Source organism: Brassica oleracea, chromosome C3 (assembly GCF_000695525.1).
Source record: "Brassica oleracea var. oleracea cultivar TO1000 chromosome C3, BOL, whole genome shotgun sequence".
NCBI classification, from domain to species: domain Eukaryota; kingdom Viridiplantae; phylum Streptophyta; class Magnoliopsida; order Brassicales; family Brassicaceae; genus Brassica; species Brassica oleracea.
Genome location: NC_027750.1, coordinates 50,836,846 through 50,855,859, shown reverse-complemented (window position 1 = coordinate 50,855,859; position 19,014 = coordinate 50,836,846). Strand labels below are relative to the sequence as shown.

The window sequence follows — 19,014 nt, the reverse complement described above, 5'->3', positions numbered from 1 at the left end:
TTGGTATCCATTGGTTGGTGGTGCCAACCATTTTATTTTTGTTTAGAAAATGAGTCAGTACCGAATCTTTCTTTTATTCTCAACATTAGATTATTTTTTGTTGTGTAATTTTGATTATTTTCTATATTTTTACTTTTCTTGCAGAGGAATGGTTCTTCCTCAAACCAAAATGGCTCCACTACAACCGAAGGTGAAGAAGCTGGCAACACCATTTCATCTCTTTTTTGTTTTAGAGTTATGTTCTGATTAAAGTTGACGAGAGTTCATGAAGAATGGATGAGAAGATGGACTCCAATTTAGCAAGAGATCTCAACCCACGTGCTGCTCATGATTTGATTAATAGGTCAGATGCAAAACCTTGATTAATATGTTTTCTTCTTCTTTCCTCTCTTTGCTCTTTAACTATCAAATAATGCTGAAAACTCTTAAGATTAAGATTGACAAATTTTCAATAGTATTTTATATAATGACAAATATCATGGGTAGTATATATATATATATAAGCATGTATTGGTTGAGGTTATTCTGTTTACATCTATAATATTATATTATATATTGGTCAATTAATTACAATACCTAAATTATGTAATATTCTTCTTAGTATTTATTTTACAGCATAGTTAAAATATCATATTTTCATCCAAACAATCCTTTAATTAATTGTTCAAATTAAATTTCATGTAAAATCAAATTTGATTTTTATGGTTATACAATTAAGTTGAACTAAATGAAAGGGTTTGTTATTAATTTATAGATAAAAGAAAACTAGCTCTTAAATGGAGAAGAAAATTCTCAAATATGATTATTATAAAACTCAAGTATTATCTACAAATATTACAATACATGAGAATTAACGTCTGAGAATCAATTTTGCTACGAATCATACTATTTTTAACATAATAAATTAATTATTATTTTCTCGTACGTAGTACGGGGTAGTATACTAGTATAGTATAAACCTTAAACCAAAGTTTGTAAGCAGTTGAAAAGCCCATGGGCTTTCCTTTCCGGTTTAAATTTTGTGAGATTTCACGGCCAGAAAAATCTTTCCGAGAGATTTTGAGTGTTGACTAACTGTAGTTCTAAATGAAAATTGGTAACTGATTAACCAGTGTTTTTTTTGATAATCCAGTATCCGACCACTTTGCGTGATCGACTAGCCCACCGGGCCTAAACCCATGCCATTACAGGATTTTTAAGCGTCCACTTAAGGGCCCCTGGTTACGCGAAGTGGTCTGGAGGACGAGAGGCAACCCATGTAAAAACTCCTCGTGGCCGGGGCTCGAACTCGGGTGGCAGGCACCTCAGCCGAGGTTCCTTTACCACCAGACTACGAGGCCCGGTTACCTATGCCAATTTGTTTGATATCATAAAGGTAAATCATATATGAAAAATGATTTTTTTGGTAGACCCACATATGTTTGATATAAGGTTGATTACATATTACACATGCAACGATGGTGATGTTATTAGCATGTATAACGCTGAAAACCTAATTAAAGCTCTGATGTAACGATCCATTATTGCGACATCGATTCAAACCACTATGCCGATATTATATATAAGATTTTATTACACCACTATTAGTATATACAAACACGATCCTACTATTGGATATTAAACATTTCCTGCTTTTAATAATTTTACTTGTCCTGATCAATCTGATTGTTTTAATAATTTTGAAATACATTTTGGTTCACCGTTTTCTCATATATTGCATTTCGATGCTCTTCCATTCAAAGTGTTTCAAGGTTTAGAACATTTTACTCCTTTATAGGTTTAGTCTACGATTCGATTCGAAATTCTCTATATATAAAAATATATAACATTTTCATGTCGACAACGAGTGACTTTTTTTTTGGCATCAAAACATAACTTTCATTAAGATCGATATGGTCTGTTTAGACAAGCTTCATGGACTAGCCAATTACGGACTTGTCTGTCTACGAAGATAAAGCTTTACTCACGTGAACGGGCTCCTTTTGTAAGGAGATCCGCACGGATATTTGCTAATCTAAGAAAGAAAAAGATATCAAAACCCAAAAAAGTTGTTTCGAGGTAGAAATTTCATCAATCTCTGGTGCTAAGGCTGGCCAGTCTTCCTTTCTTCCGATAATGTTAACCAATTGTTGACAGTCCGACTTGAAACTCCCATGTTGATACCTGCGGCGGCTTACTTCTGTCATCGCCCACAACAGTCCTCTGCCTCTGCTTGATGTGAATTTGTCGCTTTTACAAAACATTTCTGACCAATCAGTTTTATCTTGTCTGTCTTTATTAGCACAAACCCCCAAACCCGTCCAATCGGTTGTATCAGACCATGACGTATCTACTTGACATGTTATGGGTCTTGTTTGAATCACACGGTTCTCCGTTTTTTTGAGCTGGACCTATGGTTTCCGGTTCCTCCATCGCTTCTCCTACCTGAGCCAGCTTCCATGCTTCAGCTTCTTTACGCGCCAATTGCAGGGTGTCCATGGCGGATATGTCCTTTGCATTGAAGCACTTTTCATTTCTGGCCTTGCATATATACCATGGTAGCCAAGAGAACATTGTGATGTCCTCTATATGGTTGTTTCCATCCGCCATTTGATGAAACAAGTACTCAAAGTTATTGTACAGAGAGGAACACAGGAACAAAGACCCGGAGAGAACATAATATTAGATAGCGCCCAGCACTGAAGTGCAGGTGGACACTCGAATAAAATATGGTTTACATCTTCCTTGTTTATTCCACAGCGTTGGCACGAAGCGTCGGTTCCACAGTGGCGTTCGACGACTTTGCTTGCTGAAGCTACATATCCAGATAGAGCTTGTCATAGGAAGTGTTTGATCTTTCTTGATGTCTTCAATTTCCACACTTTTTGTTTCAGGGCTTTTATACTTGGTTCCAACAGAGGCTCTGCCGTACGGCTTCGTCTTTGTTCAACAGCAATGTCATAGCCTGATCGTACCGTATAGCATCCAAATTATGAGTGTTTCCAGCAGTATCCACCTCCTCTACTTGTTTTGCTTAAATTGATCTTGGTGATACTCATTAGATCCCCTGCACCAATCACTTCGTAAATCAAGTCCACCTTCTACTCTTTCCTATGAAAGTAGATATGGTGGTGTACACGAAGGTCTGGATCAGTAATATGTTAGTGTTGTGCAGCTGGACGGGGAGGCGAGTCTGGGATCCAAACGTCTTCCCATATCATCGTCTCAGCCCCCGTCTCTATCATCCTCTATAGGCCATCACTTAGAACTTGTTTTGCTGCCATCAAGATGTTCTAACCATAGGAAGGATTTTGGATTTTTGCAGTTCTCATCAGACTAAAGTGGCGATAGTATCTCCCTTTCAACACACAGGCCATGTTGAGATAAGCATGAAATAGCTTAGAGTACAAGCTACCTAATCCTATTGTGTTTGAATTTATCTAAAGGATTAGGAAATAGAGTTGTGTTAATCCTAATGAGTTTAGGATAATTATAAAGTTATATAAAGAGATGCAAGGGTGTTTGCATATCTTATGAGTTTGAGAGCTTTAGTTTTTTTGAGTTATTTTCTAAAGCATTGAGAGAGTTTTAACAAAGCGTTCTTTGAGAAATATAGTTCTTTGATTCAATAGTTTCTTGTAGTTCTTACCTTCATTTTCTAGACTCTCTTCGCAGTTTTGTCTGTAGACTTTCTCCTGTTTCGATCACGAATATTGCTAATCTCTGAATTGGATCTGTTCAATCGTGATAATGCACGAGAATGATGATCCTCCGTCTGATTCCGTAGCTGATGAAAATGTGAATGATGATGATGATCCTCCGCAGGACTCGGCTGAATCTGTAGCTGCTGATGGGATTGAGAATGAGAATGACGACGAGACAAATGAGCAAGAGCTTGATCCTGACCAGGTGTGAGATTTGTTAAAATGTTACCATATGCTTTTGTGGTTTCTTGTTACATTTTTAGATGCTTAAAATTGGGTAAATGATTGTGCAGGGAACAGCTTTCGTTGACAGTAAGGAAGATATGTTTGTTGATGCTCCTGAAGAGTTAAACTTTGATACACCTAGCAAGGAAGCTCTCACCACAGATGATGATAACAATGTAATTAATATTCCTTAGTTAATTATTGAAAGTATCTTTCTTTTGTTAATTTATGTTTTATTTTCTACCATTCATATACACAGAATGAGAAGGAGGATAGGGAGAAGGAACTTGTAGCGTTGCAGGAACAGTTTAACCTCTCAACTGGTGAGAAGAACGATTCCAAAGTTGAGAAGATTCAGCATGACGATGCACTCAAGGAGCTTCAAGGGATTATTATTAAGAAAGACGAGGAGATTGCTCACCTCACCACAAAGATCTCAGAGCTTTCTTCTTCTTCCTCACAGGACGAGGAGGAGCAACAACTTGTGGCTGCAACGGATAGGATTCTGCTTTCTCTTAGTAACGTGTTTGGGCAAGAGGAGCCGCAGCTTGGCTCTTCCGTCTCTGAAAAGATTACTAATCTCGAAAACGGAGTTGCGTTTTTAAGCGCAAAGTACACTGAGTTTTACTACGGTGCTGATCAGCTGAGGAAGTGTTTGTCTAGTGATGATGCGGATCTTCGTTTCCAAGAGGATTTTGGTTCAGCTCTCGGCGGTGCTTGCTCTGAGCTACTTGAGCTCAAGGAGAAGGAAGCATCCCTTCATGAAAGACTCACCCATCTAGAAGATGAGAACAGGAAACTGGTTGAGGGAGTGAGCAAAGATAGAGAAATGATCGAGTCCATGAGGACAGAGCTTGAGCAGGAGAAGACGAGGTGTGTCAACACGAAAGAGAAGCTCAGCATGGCTGTAACGAAGGGGAAGGCGTTGGTTCAGAACCGGGACGCGTTAAAGCATCAAATATCCGAGAAAACAACGGAGCTTGAGAATAGGTTGGCTGAGTTACAAGAGAAGACGGTTGCTCTTGAAACTTGTGAGTTACTCAAGGGACAGCTTGAGCAATCTTTAGCTGAGATGGCAGATGAACTGCATGATAAGTCTGTATCCTTGGAAGCATGTGAGGTAGCTAAGAGAGAGGTAGAACAGTCTTTAGATGAGAAAGCAAAAGAACTTGAAGAGTGTTTGATGAAACTACAAGCATTGGATGAATCAGAACTCATCAAAGGGGAGTTAGTGAAATCCGAAGCTATGGTTGCATCATATCAAGAAGTGGCGTCGTCAAAGAGCTCAATCATTGAAAACATAGAAACCATCTTGTCACACATTAATGATAGCTCTGAAGATATCATTGAGAAGGTTAGGTCACTTGTAGAAGAGAGGGAAGAGCTTCAAAATGTTTCTCAGGAATACAACAGACTTAAAGATATGAACTTCTCTATTGACTTACCTGAGGAGATCTCCGAATCCACCTTAGAAGCTCGCCTAACTTGGCTTAGTGAATCATTTTTACATTCAAAGGATGAAGTTAGCGCGTTGCAGAACCAGATAGAAAGATTAAGTACGTCTCTTTCAGCAGAAATGGAGGAGAAAAGTAGCATTAGAGAGGAGCTTGATGATATAACTTTGAGGTTTAAAGTATTGGAGGAAACTGCAGAGAGAGATTCTTTGGAGAGAGAGGAAACTGTGAGGAGGCTTGTGGAAACCTCTGGCTTGATGATGACAGAAGGAGTTGAACATCATGCTCTCCTTGTTGATAGATCTTTAGATCAGATAGAAAAGAAACTCAGGGACTCTAGTGAGAGTACTTATGGCAACGAAGAGTTATTTGAAAGACTTCAAAGTCTCCTTTATGCTAGTGGTCTGGAGTTATCACTTTGTAAGGAAATGTTAGGAGAGGATAGCTTGCAGGTAAGCAATCTCTCAAATGAACTTGCTTCAGTGAAAGAAGAAAAAATTGCTTTGGAGACTGATCTTGAGAGGTCAGAGGAGAAATCTGCTTTGCTCAAAGACAAACTCTCCATGGCTATCAAGAAAGGCAAGGGACTTGTTCAAGATAGGGAGAAGTTGAAAGCTCAGTTGGATGAGAAGAACTCTGAGATCGAGAAGCTGATGCTGGAGCTGCAGGAGCTAACTGGTACGGTGGATAGCTACAAGAATCAGATAAGTGCGTTATCAGGAGACTTAGAGCGGACAAAGGAGCTAGAGGATGAGCTTGTTGCTGTTAAAGACGAAAGAGATGAACTTAAGCAGTCTTTATCGCTGAATGACACCTTGTTGCAGAAAGTGATGAGCATCCCTGTTGATTTAGCAACTGAGGATTCTTCAGAAAAGATTGACAGACTTGTTGGGTACTTCAAGGAAGTGCAGGAAGCTAGAGTAGAGGAACAAGAAGAGCTAGAAAAGGTAAAAGAAGAAGCAAATACATTAGCTAGTAAGTTAGCAGAAGCCCACACAGCCTTGAAGTTGGTTGAGGATGCCTTGTCTGCTGCAGAGGGTAACATAGATCGACTCGCTGAGGAGAATAGACAAGTTCAAGCTGCCAAGGAGCTTGTAGAACTTGAGCTGCAGAAAGCAGTTGGAGAAGCCTCCTCTCTGTCTAGCGAGCTGGATGAAGCTTGTGCAATTAGGAATACACTTGAAGCTGCACTTAAGCAGGCTGAAAGAAATATATCTGATATCATCAGTGAAAAGGAAGAGGCTCAAAGCAGTACTGCTACTGCAGAGATGGAGCGTGAGAAGGTGAACGACAAATTAACAGAAGCAAATAGCACCATACAATCACTTAAAGATACACTTACTCAGACCGAAAGCAACATGGATTCACTGTCCAAACAAATTGAAGATGACAAAGCTCTGACTACAAATTTGAAGAATGAGTTAGAGTTAGAGCGTAGCAAGATGGCTGAGGCTTCCTTGACAATAGGATCCCTGGAAGAGGCACTGATGAAGGCGGAGAATAGCCTTTCTGTCTTACAAGGAGAAATGGTGAAAGCTGAAGTGGAGAAATCAACTCTGAGTAGTAAACTTAATGTGTGCATGGAAGAGTTGGCTGGATCAAATGGAAACTCACAGAGCAAATCTATGGAGGTTATTGCTCATCTTGATAATCTCCAGATGGTTCTGAAGGATGGAGGGGTGATTTCCAGGGTGAATGAGTTTCTTGAAAGGAAATTTAGGAGCCTTGGAGACATTGATGTCATTGCTAGAGATATCATGATAAATTTTGGTGAGAAGGGATTGGCTGGGGAAATGGAAAACGTTACAGAGGTAAGAGTATTCTTGAACCTTACCATATCAATCCTTCTATTGTTTACCGACTTTTTACATATCAGTTTACTGCTTACCTTCATCATTCCTTTTTGCACTTTTTTGTTGGTTTCAAACATGCTTTATTTCAATGTTCAAGAAATAGCTAGAGGGTAACTAGGAGCTTTACAGAGGACTAGCAACTATACGGATTATGAGGGCATGGTTTAAAGAATATTGATATATATTTTTTATATTTTACATTTATGTTAGATATTTTAGTTTTTTGTTCTAATTATAAAATTATTTTGATAAATTCTAAAGTTTTGATATACAAAAAAAAAATGAGATTAGTCAAATTTATGAATTTGCACTAACATTGTTGTTTGATTAAAGACCAATTTAGATCGATTTAAATTGCATAGATCAGATTTTAAGAAAATCGTTTTGGCCATAACCGATTTTTGTCAATGCTTTATTTTATAGAAATCTCCAATGTGTTGTTTACAAGGATGCACACTCTAGCCAGAATATGTTCTCTGTAGAAATTAATTAATCGGATGTAAGAATGATGAATACTATTCTGTAAATCATTTTTTTAATAGCGCATACATCTATCCAGCATGTGCACATGTATACAGATTGACCACACTTTATGGATCTTCTCTTGACGAATTTATGATAATGATATTCTCTTGGCGCTGTTTATTTCCAGGATGATTCTACTGTGGCAAAATCCTTGTTGAGTGGTCTTGATGATTCAGTGGATACAGAGCTGGAGAATAGCCAAGAGAATACACCTGATGAAGACGAAATTTCATCATCCCTTAGGAAGATCACAGAGGGGATCAAGCTGAGAAACAAAACACTCGAGAAAAACTTCGAGGTTTTCTCAACTTCCATTGACACACTCATTGCGGCTTTGATGGACAACATGACAGCAGCAAGGGCTGATGTGATAAACGTCAAGGGTCATAACGAGTCCCTGCAAGAACAGGTGAGGAGTGCTGAAGATATTCTCCGCGAAAAGGAAAACACTATAGCTGCATTAGAAACAGACTTGTCATCTTTGATGTCTGTATGCAGCGAGGCTGCCAGCGAACTGCAGTTGGAAGTGAAAAACGACCTTCTAGAGTTGGTTCAGTTCCAAGAAAATTACAACGGTGCTGAGACTGAATCAGCCGAACATCCACAAGAGCTTCTTGATGTAAGTGAATGGTCCCGGAGAGCGAAAGAACTATCTTGTGCCGCGGAGAAGGCATGCACTACTCTTAAGCTCTTTGAGAGAACAAGTAATGCAGCTGCTGTTCTCATCCGAGATATGGAGGACAGACTAAAAGAAACATCTACCGCTTTAGAAAAGGTTGTGTTAGAAAGAGATGTAAACCAAACTAAGGTTTCAAGTTCCGAGGCCAAGGTGGAATCTACGGAAGCGCTTTGCAAAGATCTGAAACTTCAGTTGGAAAATCTCAAAGCCGAAGAAGAGAAATGGCATGAAAAAGAGGTGGAGCTTTCTACCTTATATAATAAACTGCAAGTGCAAGAGCAAGGTATATATATATTTTTCTTTTCTTTTGTCCTCTCTCAGTTCCCTTACCACTTTACTAAAATTGTTTCTTCGAGTTGCAGAAGCAAAGGAAAACCTAATTCCAGCATCTGATATACGTGCCCTTTTTGACAAGATAAATGGTATTGAGATGCCTTCAGTAGATCAGGTCAATGAGTTAGATCCACAGAGTGTATATGATGTAAAGAAGCTATTCGCGGTTGTTGATAGTGTTACTAAGATGCAGCATCAGATATCATATGGACAAAAAGAACTCAACTCCACCTTGGCAGCAAAGGATCTTGAAATTCAAGGTTTAAAGGAGACAGCTGAAGCAAATAGCACAACCGAGCAAGAGCTAGTGAAGGCAAATAAAGAATTGTCCAAGGTTATATCTGGCTTGGAGAAACTGCTGGGTAATGATCCTGTTGAAGACCTAGACTTCTCTGAGTCATGGACACTCTTACAAGCACTAGAGATAAAAATAGCTTCCCTTATACTAGAGTCAGAGAGTTCAAAATCAAAGGCACAAGAACTTGGTCTAAAGTTAGTCAGCAGTGACAAACTTGTGGAGAAATTATCACTCAAAATCAAAGAGTTTGAGGATAAACTTCAAAGCAAAGCCATTCAGCCTGATGTTGTTGTTCATGAAAGGAGCATCTTTGAAGCACCAAGAGCATCTTCTTCCTCAGAGATATCTGAGATTGAGGACAAGGTAAAAAAAAATTTATCTTGTGTTATCTCAGCTTATTATTGACCCTTGTGGATGCCATCTATTTTTTACTATATCTGCAGCTAAGTTATGACCTTAAAACTAGATATTGTTATTTTGAATATTTAGAAGCAGTGAGTTAGCTAAGGTCTCTTTTTTTTTTTATCTTAAAATTTGGGTTGGAAATGTTTTGTGCTCAGGGAAAAAAATCAATATCAGCGGTGCCTACAGCAGCGCAAGTGAGAATGGTGAGGAAAGCATCAACGGATCATCTTGCAATCAACATAGATTCAGAGTCCGAGCATCTGATGAACCACAACGAAGCAGATGAAGATAAAGGTCAGAACTGAGGCGTCTACGTATCTATATCTCGTATATTGCTAAAAGTATGACCTTGAGCCTCTAAGCTCACTCATCTTAATAAACAAAATGTATTTTTCTTTGGCAGGACATGTTTTCAAGTCTCTCAACATGTCTGGTCTGATTCCAACGCAAGGAAAGATGATAGCAGATCGTGTCGATGGAATATGGTAAACACTCAAGTCATAACAAAACTGATTTGAGAGGGCTCCTGAGTTTTTGTTCATGTTATTGAGTGTGGTGTTTGATTTGTGTGCAATGCAGGGTCTCAGGTGGAAGAGTATTAATGAGCCGTCCACAAGCAAGGCTTGGCGTTATGGTATACAGTCTCTTATTGCATCTGTGGCTCCTAGCTTCCATCTTGTAACAAGAGACGGGTGATTTGATATCTCTTAGGCCTCTCCCACATGAAACTACACAACATAACACACACAAATTGCTCTTTTTCCCTATTCTTCCCATTCTTTGTTGACCCCGTAAGAAGAGAATGATATAGGTGTCCTCTTGTATATCCTGAATAATGTCTCAGCCTCTTTTCATCTAGTTCTTCGGTTTCATAGTCCTAGAATATTTAATTAGGACTCAGTACGTTATTACAGGTGGTTTTGTCATGAACATTTGTTCCAGGACTTAAGAACAGTTTTGCGCCTTCTGCGTCTGACTTTTAAGTTTGTAATGACAGTATGAAAGTTTTGTGATATTAGAGAACTCTCAATGGGTCCCAAAGAGGCTCTAGTCTCCTAGATAATAAAATAAACAGAAGAAAAAATGAAGAAATATAAGATGTCGAAAAGGTGGAATAAAAATCAAAATCAGGAACACAAATGAGGATGATCTTAAAATAAAAGCTTACAAGAGAGGAAAAAAATGGTTGAATAGTATCAAAAGCTAATAGAAAAAGCAAACAAAAGAGGCAAAAGGGAAGAAGTACAAAGGTTGCAGCAGTACATCATCAGTATTCAGAATTAGAGATGACATCGTCGATCTTTAGAATCATCTTAACGACTTGTGTTGCGAGCAATATCTGCTGCTGCTTCCCTATCAATGTTTCAAACACATTTTGCTCCCTCATATCGTTTGTTCCCACGTCGTTGCAATCTATCCCATAGAAAGGAATATTCTCCTGTTCATCATACAATACACCCACTAATGTCAAGTTTCTTTCAGTCAATGACCAAACAAACCGATGGCACAATAGATAACCAAGTCGCTTACCTTAATTTGCTGAGATTTAACCGCAGAGAGTGTCTCAATGGGCTGTAGTCCACTGTTCTCCGCAAGAGCCATAGGGACAGAGTCCAATGCTTCTGCGAATGCCCTTATTGCATACTGCATAGACGGAAGTGTTTGTAAGTAATAGGTCTTCGGCGTTAAGATTTGTGAAATAATGAATCAAAGAGAAGAGTAAAGATGGTCTCTTACCTGCTCGACGCCAGGGTATTTATCAGCAGCTGCATCAACTGCAAGTGAGCATGTGATTTCAGCTGCACCACCTCCATATACAATTGAATTATTGCGGATGAGATTCCTTGCCACACACAGAGCGTCGTGGATACTACGCTTCGTTTCTTCTATCATCATTTTGTTACCTAAACCATATCCCATAATGAATTGTTAATCAATTGGAACAATACTTTTGTCCACCATTTGAAGCATATTAACTCAGTACATCAATGTTTATAGCTCATTCAGCTACTTAAAATTCAACGCTGTTAACAAACAAACAAAAAGGGCTACGAGTACCTCCACGGATGAAAATAGTGACAGCTTTTGAGTTCGCACAGTGCTCAATATACAGCATTCGTTCTTTTGTTGTGCCAAATGATTTTTCACGGACCATGCCAGCCTAACAACATGCATAAGAGTGGGATTCAATACTCTGATTAAAACATTCCACTCATTTTATGGGCAACACTAACTGAAAGTAAATAGTACCTTCCCTAGCTTCTCTGGGGTCAACTCCTGGAATCTTGGAACAATTCTGCCGCCTACATAAACAAAAGTATTCTATCAGCTCCACACAATGGATTAAACCATTAGAAGTGAATGCTTGGTGAAATGTCATACCTGTGGCTATTGCAATAAGTTCCAATTCAACACCGCCGACCCATCTGACAGCAGGCAAATTCCTGTGCATCAACAGATGGTTTGCCTCATCATCGAATCCCCATTGGCAAATAACCAGTGTAGCACCAACATCCTGTAGTTTTAAAGCATAAGGAACATACATAAATTATATCATAAGATGCATTGTGATATTTACGAAAAAAAGAAAAAAAGAAAAAAAGAAAAAAAGAAAAAATTGAAAACCTACCTTGCACTTTTGAACCATCTCATCGAAATATTGCTGCTCTTGCTTGCGCAATGTCTCAAACTTCTCCACTGTGTCGATGTCCACCTTGTGCTTAGTCTTGGGCTTCGGTGGCTCAAAGGGGCAAGTCAGAATGGCAATGTGGGCATCTTCAATCTGCTTTGGCATCTGTGGATGGCTCATGTCTTTGTCAACCAGTATTCCATATATAAGCTCAGTGTCCTCCAACTTTCCCCCGACCTTGCCCTCAACTTTTATCAAATCTAAGTTAACGTCCCTTCTCTCTAAATCAGCAACAGCAAGAACTGCTTTCACAGCAATCTCAGCTAAGCTGCGCTTGCATCGATTCACACTGCAGCAGCGAACAACAACAACAAAATGTTAGAACAACGTTCATCTACAAGCAAAATCTATTGAAAGGAAACTCAAATATTAAAAGGAATATTACATCTTCGAGGATAGAGTAGTCATGCATGTCTGAACCAATGGCTCGTAGTTATTAACGTCGAATTCAAACTTCTGAGCTATACGCTCCAAATGTTCAACAGCTACTCTAGAAGCCGTCTCATATCCTTCAGCAATACGGATAGGGTGAATTCCTCTATCTAACTGACGTTCAGCTTGCTCCAGAAGTGCACCAGCCATGACAACAACACCTGTTGTGCCGTCACCAATTTCATAATCCTGACTCCGCGAAAGTTCTACCATAAGCTTTGCAATCTGGTTGTCAACATCCATTTGCTCCAAGATGGTCGCACCGTCGTTTGCTGGATAAACGAAAAATGGCGAAAGTTATAAACAAGAAAGCAAAAAAAAAAGAAGAAAAAACAGATCATGCTTCACACAAAAAAAGAACACGATTCTGTAGGATGAAACTAGTATTACCAATTTACGCATATTCAATTACTGCTAAGTGAAATGAGTTCAATTTCAACAGACATTGTAAGCCAAGAATGAGAAAGGTGTACACAAAATAGCATCGGTTGTCAAAAGAAACCATATTATGCATATCCAGCAGATGAAAGTAAAATTTTTGTCAGGATTTTAACGAATCTTTATTAACTTGACATCGAACATGAGCTTGATTTTAAATAAAACAATCATAATCCAACGTTCAAACAATGTGATAAATGCAGATATTTGTCTTAAGATTCCAAGAAGCAACATGACAAAAGAGACGAACTTTACAATTCAATGCTACCAAATGAGAGATTCATTAGCATTTAAGCCGCAAACGAAACTAGTTTGAGCTTCATAGCCAGTGGCTGATCCACTTCCCCAATTAATTTTTTTTTTTTTTTTTTTTAAATAGCTTAAAATCTTGACTAATTAGCCCTGTTCTGGGAACGACGGTCAGGTTGGGCCTAGCGCCTAAAGATAAAATCGGGATTAATCGAAAATTATGCGGGACAGAATTTTTAGATTGTTCACTATGTTATAAAACATGTTAATCTTTAATTGTGTATAACATTAATACATAAGATTGTATAAAACAAACAAATAGAATATATAAACTTAATATAGTATAATTTTCATCAAAATTATGAATATAAATGATATTTATAAAATTTTAGATCAAATAAATAAATAAAAATATTATTAAAAAACTAAAAAATAGATTATTCGGCCGTCTAGGCGGAGAAAAATAGGATATCCGATTTTTTAAAATGATTTGGCATAAATCAAGGCCAGACGGCCGATTTTTAGATAGTGCTAATTAGTTTAATGAAAATGTCCCTAACTAATTCAAAATTTACGATAGTGCCCCTGGTTTAAAAAAACTCTGGATCAGCCAACACTGTTCATAGCTAAGTTTGCAGTCATAGCAATTCGATTTCCAATAACTAAACAGCGAAAAGCTTAGATGGATCCATTCATCAACGAATTAAACTGTGCTCGATACTAAAATTAAAAAAAAAAAGTGAGAAACGAACAGATGGTGACGTCTCCGTCAGGTCCCTGGAGCATCTTATCCATCCCCTTAGGTCCGAGTGAAGAACGGAGGATCCGAGCCACCGCTTTGCCGGCGGCGATATTGGCTTTCTGAGCATCGATGCCTCTAAGACGCGTCTTTTGATCCTGCTCCCTTAGTATAATGAACGGTCGCCCGAACTCATCGAACGCCAGCGCCATCTTCGAGTCTTAGCTTTTCTCGATCCGATCCAAGTACAGATCTTCGCTTTCCTCTCTCTCACTGGCGATACAGAGAAGAAAGGAGAAGGAGAGTGACTGTGAAAATGGTCTGAGTGTAAAACCCTAACTCGTTTTTGATGGCATAATCGTAATTTCAAACCGATCCAAGGGGCTGTGTTTCTGTGAAAAGTATTTGGGCTTATATAGATTAAAGCCCATCTGTCTATTTTTCAGGTTTGACGACTTTGCCTATCTTTTTAATATGGAAAGATCTTTTTATTACCTACCATGCAGCTACGTCGAGTCGTCGACTACGCTAGTTTCTATATATAGTAATTTTGCAGCTTAGAATCTCTATGGTAAGTGTTTATGATTCAAGAGCTCCCATAAATATCGATTATTTTTTTTCTCTTAACGCCAGTTAATTATTATATTATAAATTATGAAAAATATTATAAAGACAATTTTACGACTGACAATTTTTATGGTAAGTTTTTACAAATTATAAAAAATATTACAAAAACAATTTTAAAAATTGTGGGGTCAGCTACTCTTACTTAACTACCTCCGCCCTTTGCTTATATAAGGGATTTTACCCGCAAATATAGACATATTTTTTACGAATATTTATTAGTGATATCTTGTTAAATCAAAAACCAGCATGATAAGTCATTATTTATGTTTTTTTTTTAAAATCAAACATTTTCATCAAATATACAGTATATGATTATTATTATTATTATGTTAGAAATTTTAAAAACACTCACATATATATTATGCTTATTGTTTATGTCTGAAAACGCTTTATGATCACATTATGTACTGTCCTGGTGGTGAATTCAACGCCAATGGTGGATTTGGATTCGAGACAGAACTCGTTTCTGGTGAATCTGGAGAGAATGTTGGACTTTCCAACAACTGAGTCACCGATTGGGACAATCTTGAACAAGTAATCATACTCATTGTCTAATCTATTCGCCATTGTCCTCTCAAATCCTAGCGTCTGGATCAACCTGTGTATGTCTGGATCAACCTGTGTATGTCGATCGAACGAGAGAGAAATCAAACGAAGCAGAGGTGTAAATCAAACTGTGAGGAGTATGCTTCAGCTCAAACCTATGCTAAATGATTTCTTGCGTTGCCTGGTTAGGAACGGCATCTCCTCCTCCTTTTGGTACCACACTTGGGCTCTGTTAGGTCCTCTGATTTCTGTGTTAGAAGAACATGGTCCGCGTATGCTGAGAATTAGGAAGGACGCTACAGTTTCTGAAGCGGTTCGCGATGGTAATTGGGTGCTTCCATCTGCTAGATCACCAGAAGCGGTGACTCTCCAAATTGACTATTCCTCCTCCATCTCCAGATAACGGAAGTGATCAGTTCCTTTGGCGTAAAACTGATGGAAGCTTCGGGCCATCCTTCTCTTCTAAGACCATCACTCTCCTACGGTCTTTTGGTCCAAGGTTGTATGGTTCAGAGAGCATATTCCCCGTAATGCGTTCATAACGTGGCTAGTCTTGTTGAGAAGACTACCCACTCGTGACCGTCTTCGTCGTTGGGGCTTAAATGTACCAGCTTCGTGTGTGTTGTGCTCCACCGGTGTCGAGACACACCATCACCTCTTCTTTGAGTGTGAATTCTCTTCCACCTTATGGAAGCACTTTGCGCAAGGAATCATCCCTGCTGTACCCTCAGACATTCACTCTGCGGCTGCTTTAATCTCTCTTAATCGTCTTGGTCCTAAAGCCTCTGCAGTGATTAAGCTTATACTGCAATACGCCATCTACCTTATCTGGAGACTGGAGGGAACGCAACTCTCGTATTTTCACCTCCGTCTCCACCTCTGCTGAAGGTCTTCGCCATGCCCTGGACCGTCTAATCCGAGATCGCTTACTCTCCTTCCCGTCTCCTGAACTGTCTCCATCTTTGCTGCTGTTTTACCTGTCTTTTAGACCTCCTTGAGAGTCTGTTCTTGTGTTTTGGTTGTTTTAGTTTCTTGCATAATAAGTTGTAACCAACATTTAAAAATCTGAAAATGGTATAAATTTAACATTTTACCCAAAAAAAATCGAAACCCTAGAATTAGAATGTTTACACCTTCAGCAAGCCACAAGGTAGAAACATTTGTTTTTCTGTGCTCACGAGGTGAAAATAGAAGGGAAATTATCACAAATACCACATTCATAGTACCACTTTTCATGTTTACACCAACTATTTTTACCATTACTTTTAATGAAGGGTAAAATACACTTATACTCATAAGGTTAACTAATCTAGACTTATGGTTTAGAGATGAAGGGGTGGGATAGAATTTTTGAAAAATGAAATTTAGGATTCTAATAAATATATAAATAAATACTTAAAATTTTTTTTTTTTAAATTTAAAAATAGTTTCAAACATAATTTTCGATTGTCAAAAAAAAATTTTGAAAAAAAAATTTTATAAAAAAGTTCGAATTTGAAAAAGTATAATTCGAAAATAAAAAAAATTATTATTATTTTTTTATTATTATTATTTATTATTTTTATTTATTTAAATAATGATTTATTATATATATATAGAACAAGGGTATAAGAGTCTTTTGCCACTTAATGAAAAAAATATTTTTGAAAATGTCTCTTTAATAGTGGTAAAGATGAAAAATGATATTATTTACTGGTAAGTTGTGAAATTATCTAGTGGCAATTTTATAAATATTTTAAATAAATTTTAGTGGTTCCATATAGATAATTTGTGGAATTGATTAGATTAAATGGTTATATTATTTACTTTTTATCTTTTTTGAAAGAAATAATTGACAATGTCTTTTTAATTATTTTATTTCGTTGTAATATTTTCATATATCTCAATGTAATAAACTATATGATACGTGAAGTAGAAATTGTGAAACTGTTTAATACCACTAATATATTTTTAACATGTTCTTCTACTGATGACGTACACCACAAACATAGAATACTATGTGTTTTCCTGAACCATTTGCAGTAAAGAATTTTTTTAATATAATTTATATTTAAAAATAAATTTATTAAATATTATGTATTTTACTATTTTCTTACTAATATTTAATATAGATTTGATATATATTAAATCAATTTGCATAAAACTAATAAAAATTGTATAATTATCAAAAATTTAGCCTAAACAATATTTATAAAATTTGTATATATATAAGAAACTAATGATTTTACGATTAGATATTTAATTTTTTAAAAAGTTGTAGAAATTTTTGAAAGTTTTAGTAATACAAATTGTATAGTTATACAAAAATAATAACATTTCGAAATTTGAAATGTTATATATGAATATATTTATTTTATAGATGATGTATGAGCTATTACCATATTTAAAAAAAGTTTACCAAAAAGAAATATCAATATTAAATGTAATATATGAATTATTACAATATTCTAATAAGTTTGCCAAAAATATAAATCAACATTAAATGAAACTATCTATGTCATATTTTTCCGGAAGCCATGTCATCAATTTCAGTAGTCATGTCATATTTGTTTTGTGAAATTGATTGTAAAGAGTATATGTGGTAAAATCACTTCGCAAATATAGTCTAGGAGATTCTCCTATTCAAAGATAATAACGTCAAACATACATGTTTTAGCAAACAGGTAACAGTATACCTTGGACTGACCCCATCATGGAATCAGTTGCACAGGAAACGTCCTTTAAAGCTTTGAACACGATGAATGAACAAATCAACGCGATAAAACCATTCACGGGACCAGCGTGAGTCTATGAAGAGGGAAGCAAACAAAACCAATGATGTGGAGATGAAGACTCCACCAGACGTCCAGTAAAACCACACCATGTCTATCAGACCATCACCCTCTTCCTCTTCTTCTTCTTCCTCTTTGAACTGCTTTTCAAAGTCTTTCGAGATTTTTCAACTTTTATTGGTAGGAAGTCCACAAAGCTGATCATTGCCTATGTAACTTGTTGCTTCAAAGGTCACAAGATGCGCTTTGAAAGGGATTTCACCTGACAAATCGTTGTATGACACATTGAAGTATCCTAAATTGTTGAGATCGGCTAGCTGAGGAGGGATGTTTCCATGTAACTTATTGTTAGATAAATCCAGACTCTCCAAATTCTTCAGATTTGAAATGCTATCTGGTATGGAGCCGATGAGGCAGTTGCTTGAAAAAATCAGGGATATGATGTTCTTAAGATCCCAAACTTCAACTGGAATCTCACCGGATAATTGGTTGCTTGACAAATCCAGACCATACATATAGCGAAGAATATCACCTTGATATGTTTCATACCTGCTTTTCGATAAAAAAATTAACTGTAGTTGCTGGTGTTGACTGAAGGCCAAGCTCTAGTTGGGTATCAACAAGGTAAAGAGCTGATGGATAGCGCCAGCGTTGGAAGAATGAAAATCCTACTGAATAATCATATGGATTGATTATTGCATTGCATCCAAAAGACATTTTACCAAAACATGCACTACAAGAAAACAGCGGCATACTGAGGGAAAAAATCGTCGGTATGTCGCTGGAATAATGCTATTCCGACGACATACCGACGAAAAAAATCATCGGAAATAACTCCTCAGAAATTCATCTTTCCTCGGAAATCCCTCGGAATATTCCGAGGATTTTTTTCGTCGGAAATTCCTCGGAATATTCCGATGAAGATGTCGTCGGAATATTCCGAGGGATACACTTCCTCAGAATATTTCCAAAATTAAAAAAAAAAATTATAAATTTATTTTTTTTAAAATTGAAATTCGAAAATATAAAATTAAAATTGAAATAGAAAACATATTTAAAATACAAAAA

General features: G+C 37.2%; 3 protein-coding genes across 3 annotated transcripts in view; 2 read left to right on the top strand and 1 right to left on the bottom strand.

The window, feature by feature from the left end:
• The window catches only part of LOC106334741 (myosin-1-like), an 11,076-nt gene extending 608 nt beyond the window's left edge, over positions 1–10,468 (top strand). Inside the window, exons 2-9 of the mRNA XM_013773084.1 lie at positions 3,612–3,888; positions 3,977–4,084; positions 4,168–7,173; positions 7,868–8,702; positions 8,782–9,413; positions 9,611–9,749; positions 9,859–9,940; positions 10,035–10,468. Coding sequence (XP_013628538.1) covers positions 3,730–3,888; positions 3,977–4,084; positions 4,168–7,173; positions 7,868–8,702; positions 8,782–9,413; positions 9,611–9,749; positions 9,859–9,940; positions 10,035–10,137 — 5,064 coding nt within the window. The 5' untranslated portion in view covers positions 3,612–3,729 and the 3' untranslated portion in view covers positions 10,138–10,468. The remainder of the gene's footprint in view (positions 1–3,611; positions 3,889–3,976; positions 4,085–4,167; positions 7,174–7,867; positions 8,703–8,781; positions 9,414–9,610; positions 9,750–9,858; positions 9,941–10,034) is intronic.
• An 81-nt stretch (positions 10,469–10,549) lies between these two features.
• On the bottom strand, positions 10,550–14,320 carry LOC106334742 (T-complex protein 1 subunit epsilon-like). The gene is made up of 9 exons (XM_013773085.1): positions 14,016–14,320; positions 12,530–12,848; positions 12,085–12,433; positions 11,838–11,970; positions 11,706–11,758; positions 11,514–11,616; positions 11,193–11,359; positions 10,986–11,099; positions 10,550–10,893 (listed from the first exon to the last, which is right to left on the bottom strand). The coding sequence occupies exons 1-9, from the start codon at positions 14,212–14,214 to the stop codon at positions 10,723–10,725; spliced, it is 1,608 nt and encodes a 535-aa protein (XP_013628539.1). The 5' UTR covers positions 14,215–14,320; the 3' UTR covers positions 10,550–10,722.
• A 742-nt stretch (positions 14,321–15,062) lies between these two features.
• On the top strand, positions 15,063–16,061 carry LOC106330847. The gene is made up of 3 exons (XM_013769252.1): positions 15,063–15,163; positions 15,365–15,536; positions 15,675–16,061. The coding sequence occupies exons 1-3, from the start codon at positions 15,063–15,065 to the stop codon at positions 16,059–16,061; spliced, it is 660 nt and encodes a 219-aa protein (XP_013624706.1).
• Positions 16,062–19,014: the final 2,953 nt, after the last annotated feature.

Excerpts from the sequence above, each read along its gene's own strand:
- LOC106334742 (XM_013773085.1), bottom strand. The coding sequence starts at position 14,214 with ATGGCGCTGGCGTTCGATGAGTTCGGGCGACCGTTCATTATACTAAGG. Across the intron at positions 11,360-11,513 it reads CACTATTTTCATCCGTGGAG|GTAACAAAATGATGATAGAA; the intron begins GTACTCGTAGCC and ends GATATGGTTTAG. Across the intron at positions 10,894-10,985 it reads TTAAATCTCAGCAAATTAAG|GAGAATATTCCTTTCTATGG; the intron begins GTAAGCGACTTG and ends TATGATGAACAG.
- LOC106330847 (XM_013769252.1), top strand. The coding sequence starts at position 15,063 with ATGGTGGATTTGGATTCGAGACAGAACTCGTTTCTGGTGAATCTGGAG. Across the intron at positions 15,164-15,364 it reads ATTGGGACAATCTTGAACAA|GAACGGCATCTCCTCCTCCT; the intron begins GTAATCATACTC and ends TTGCCTGGTTAG. Across the intron at positions 15,537-15,674 it reads CTGCTAGATCACCAGAAGCG|GTTGTATGGTTCAGAGAGCA; the intron begins GTGACTCTCCAA and ends TTTTGGTCCAAG.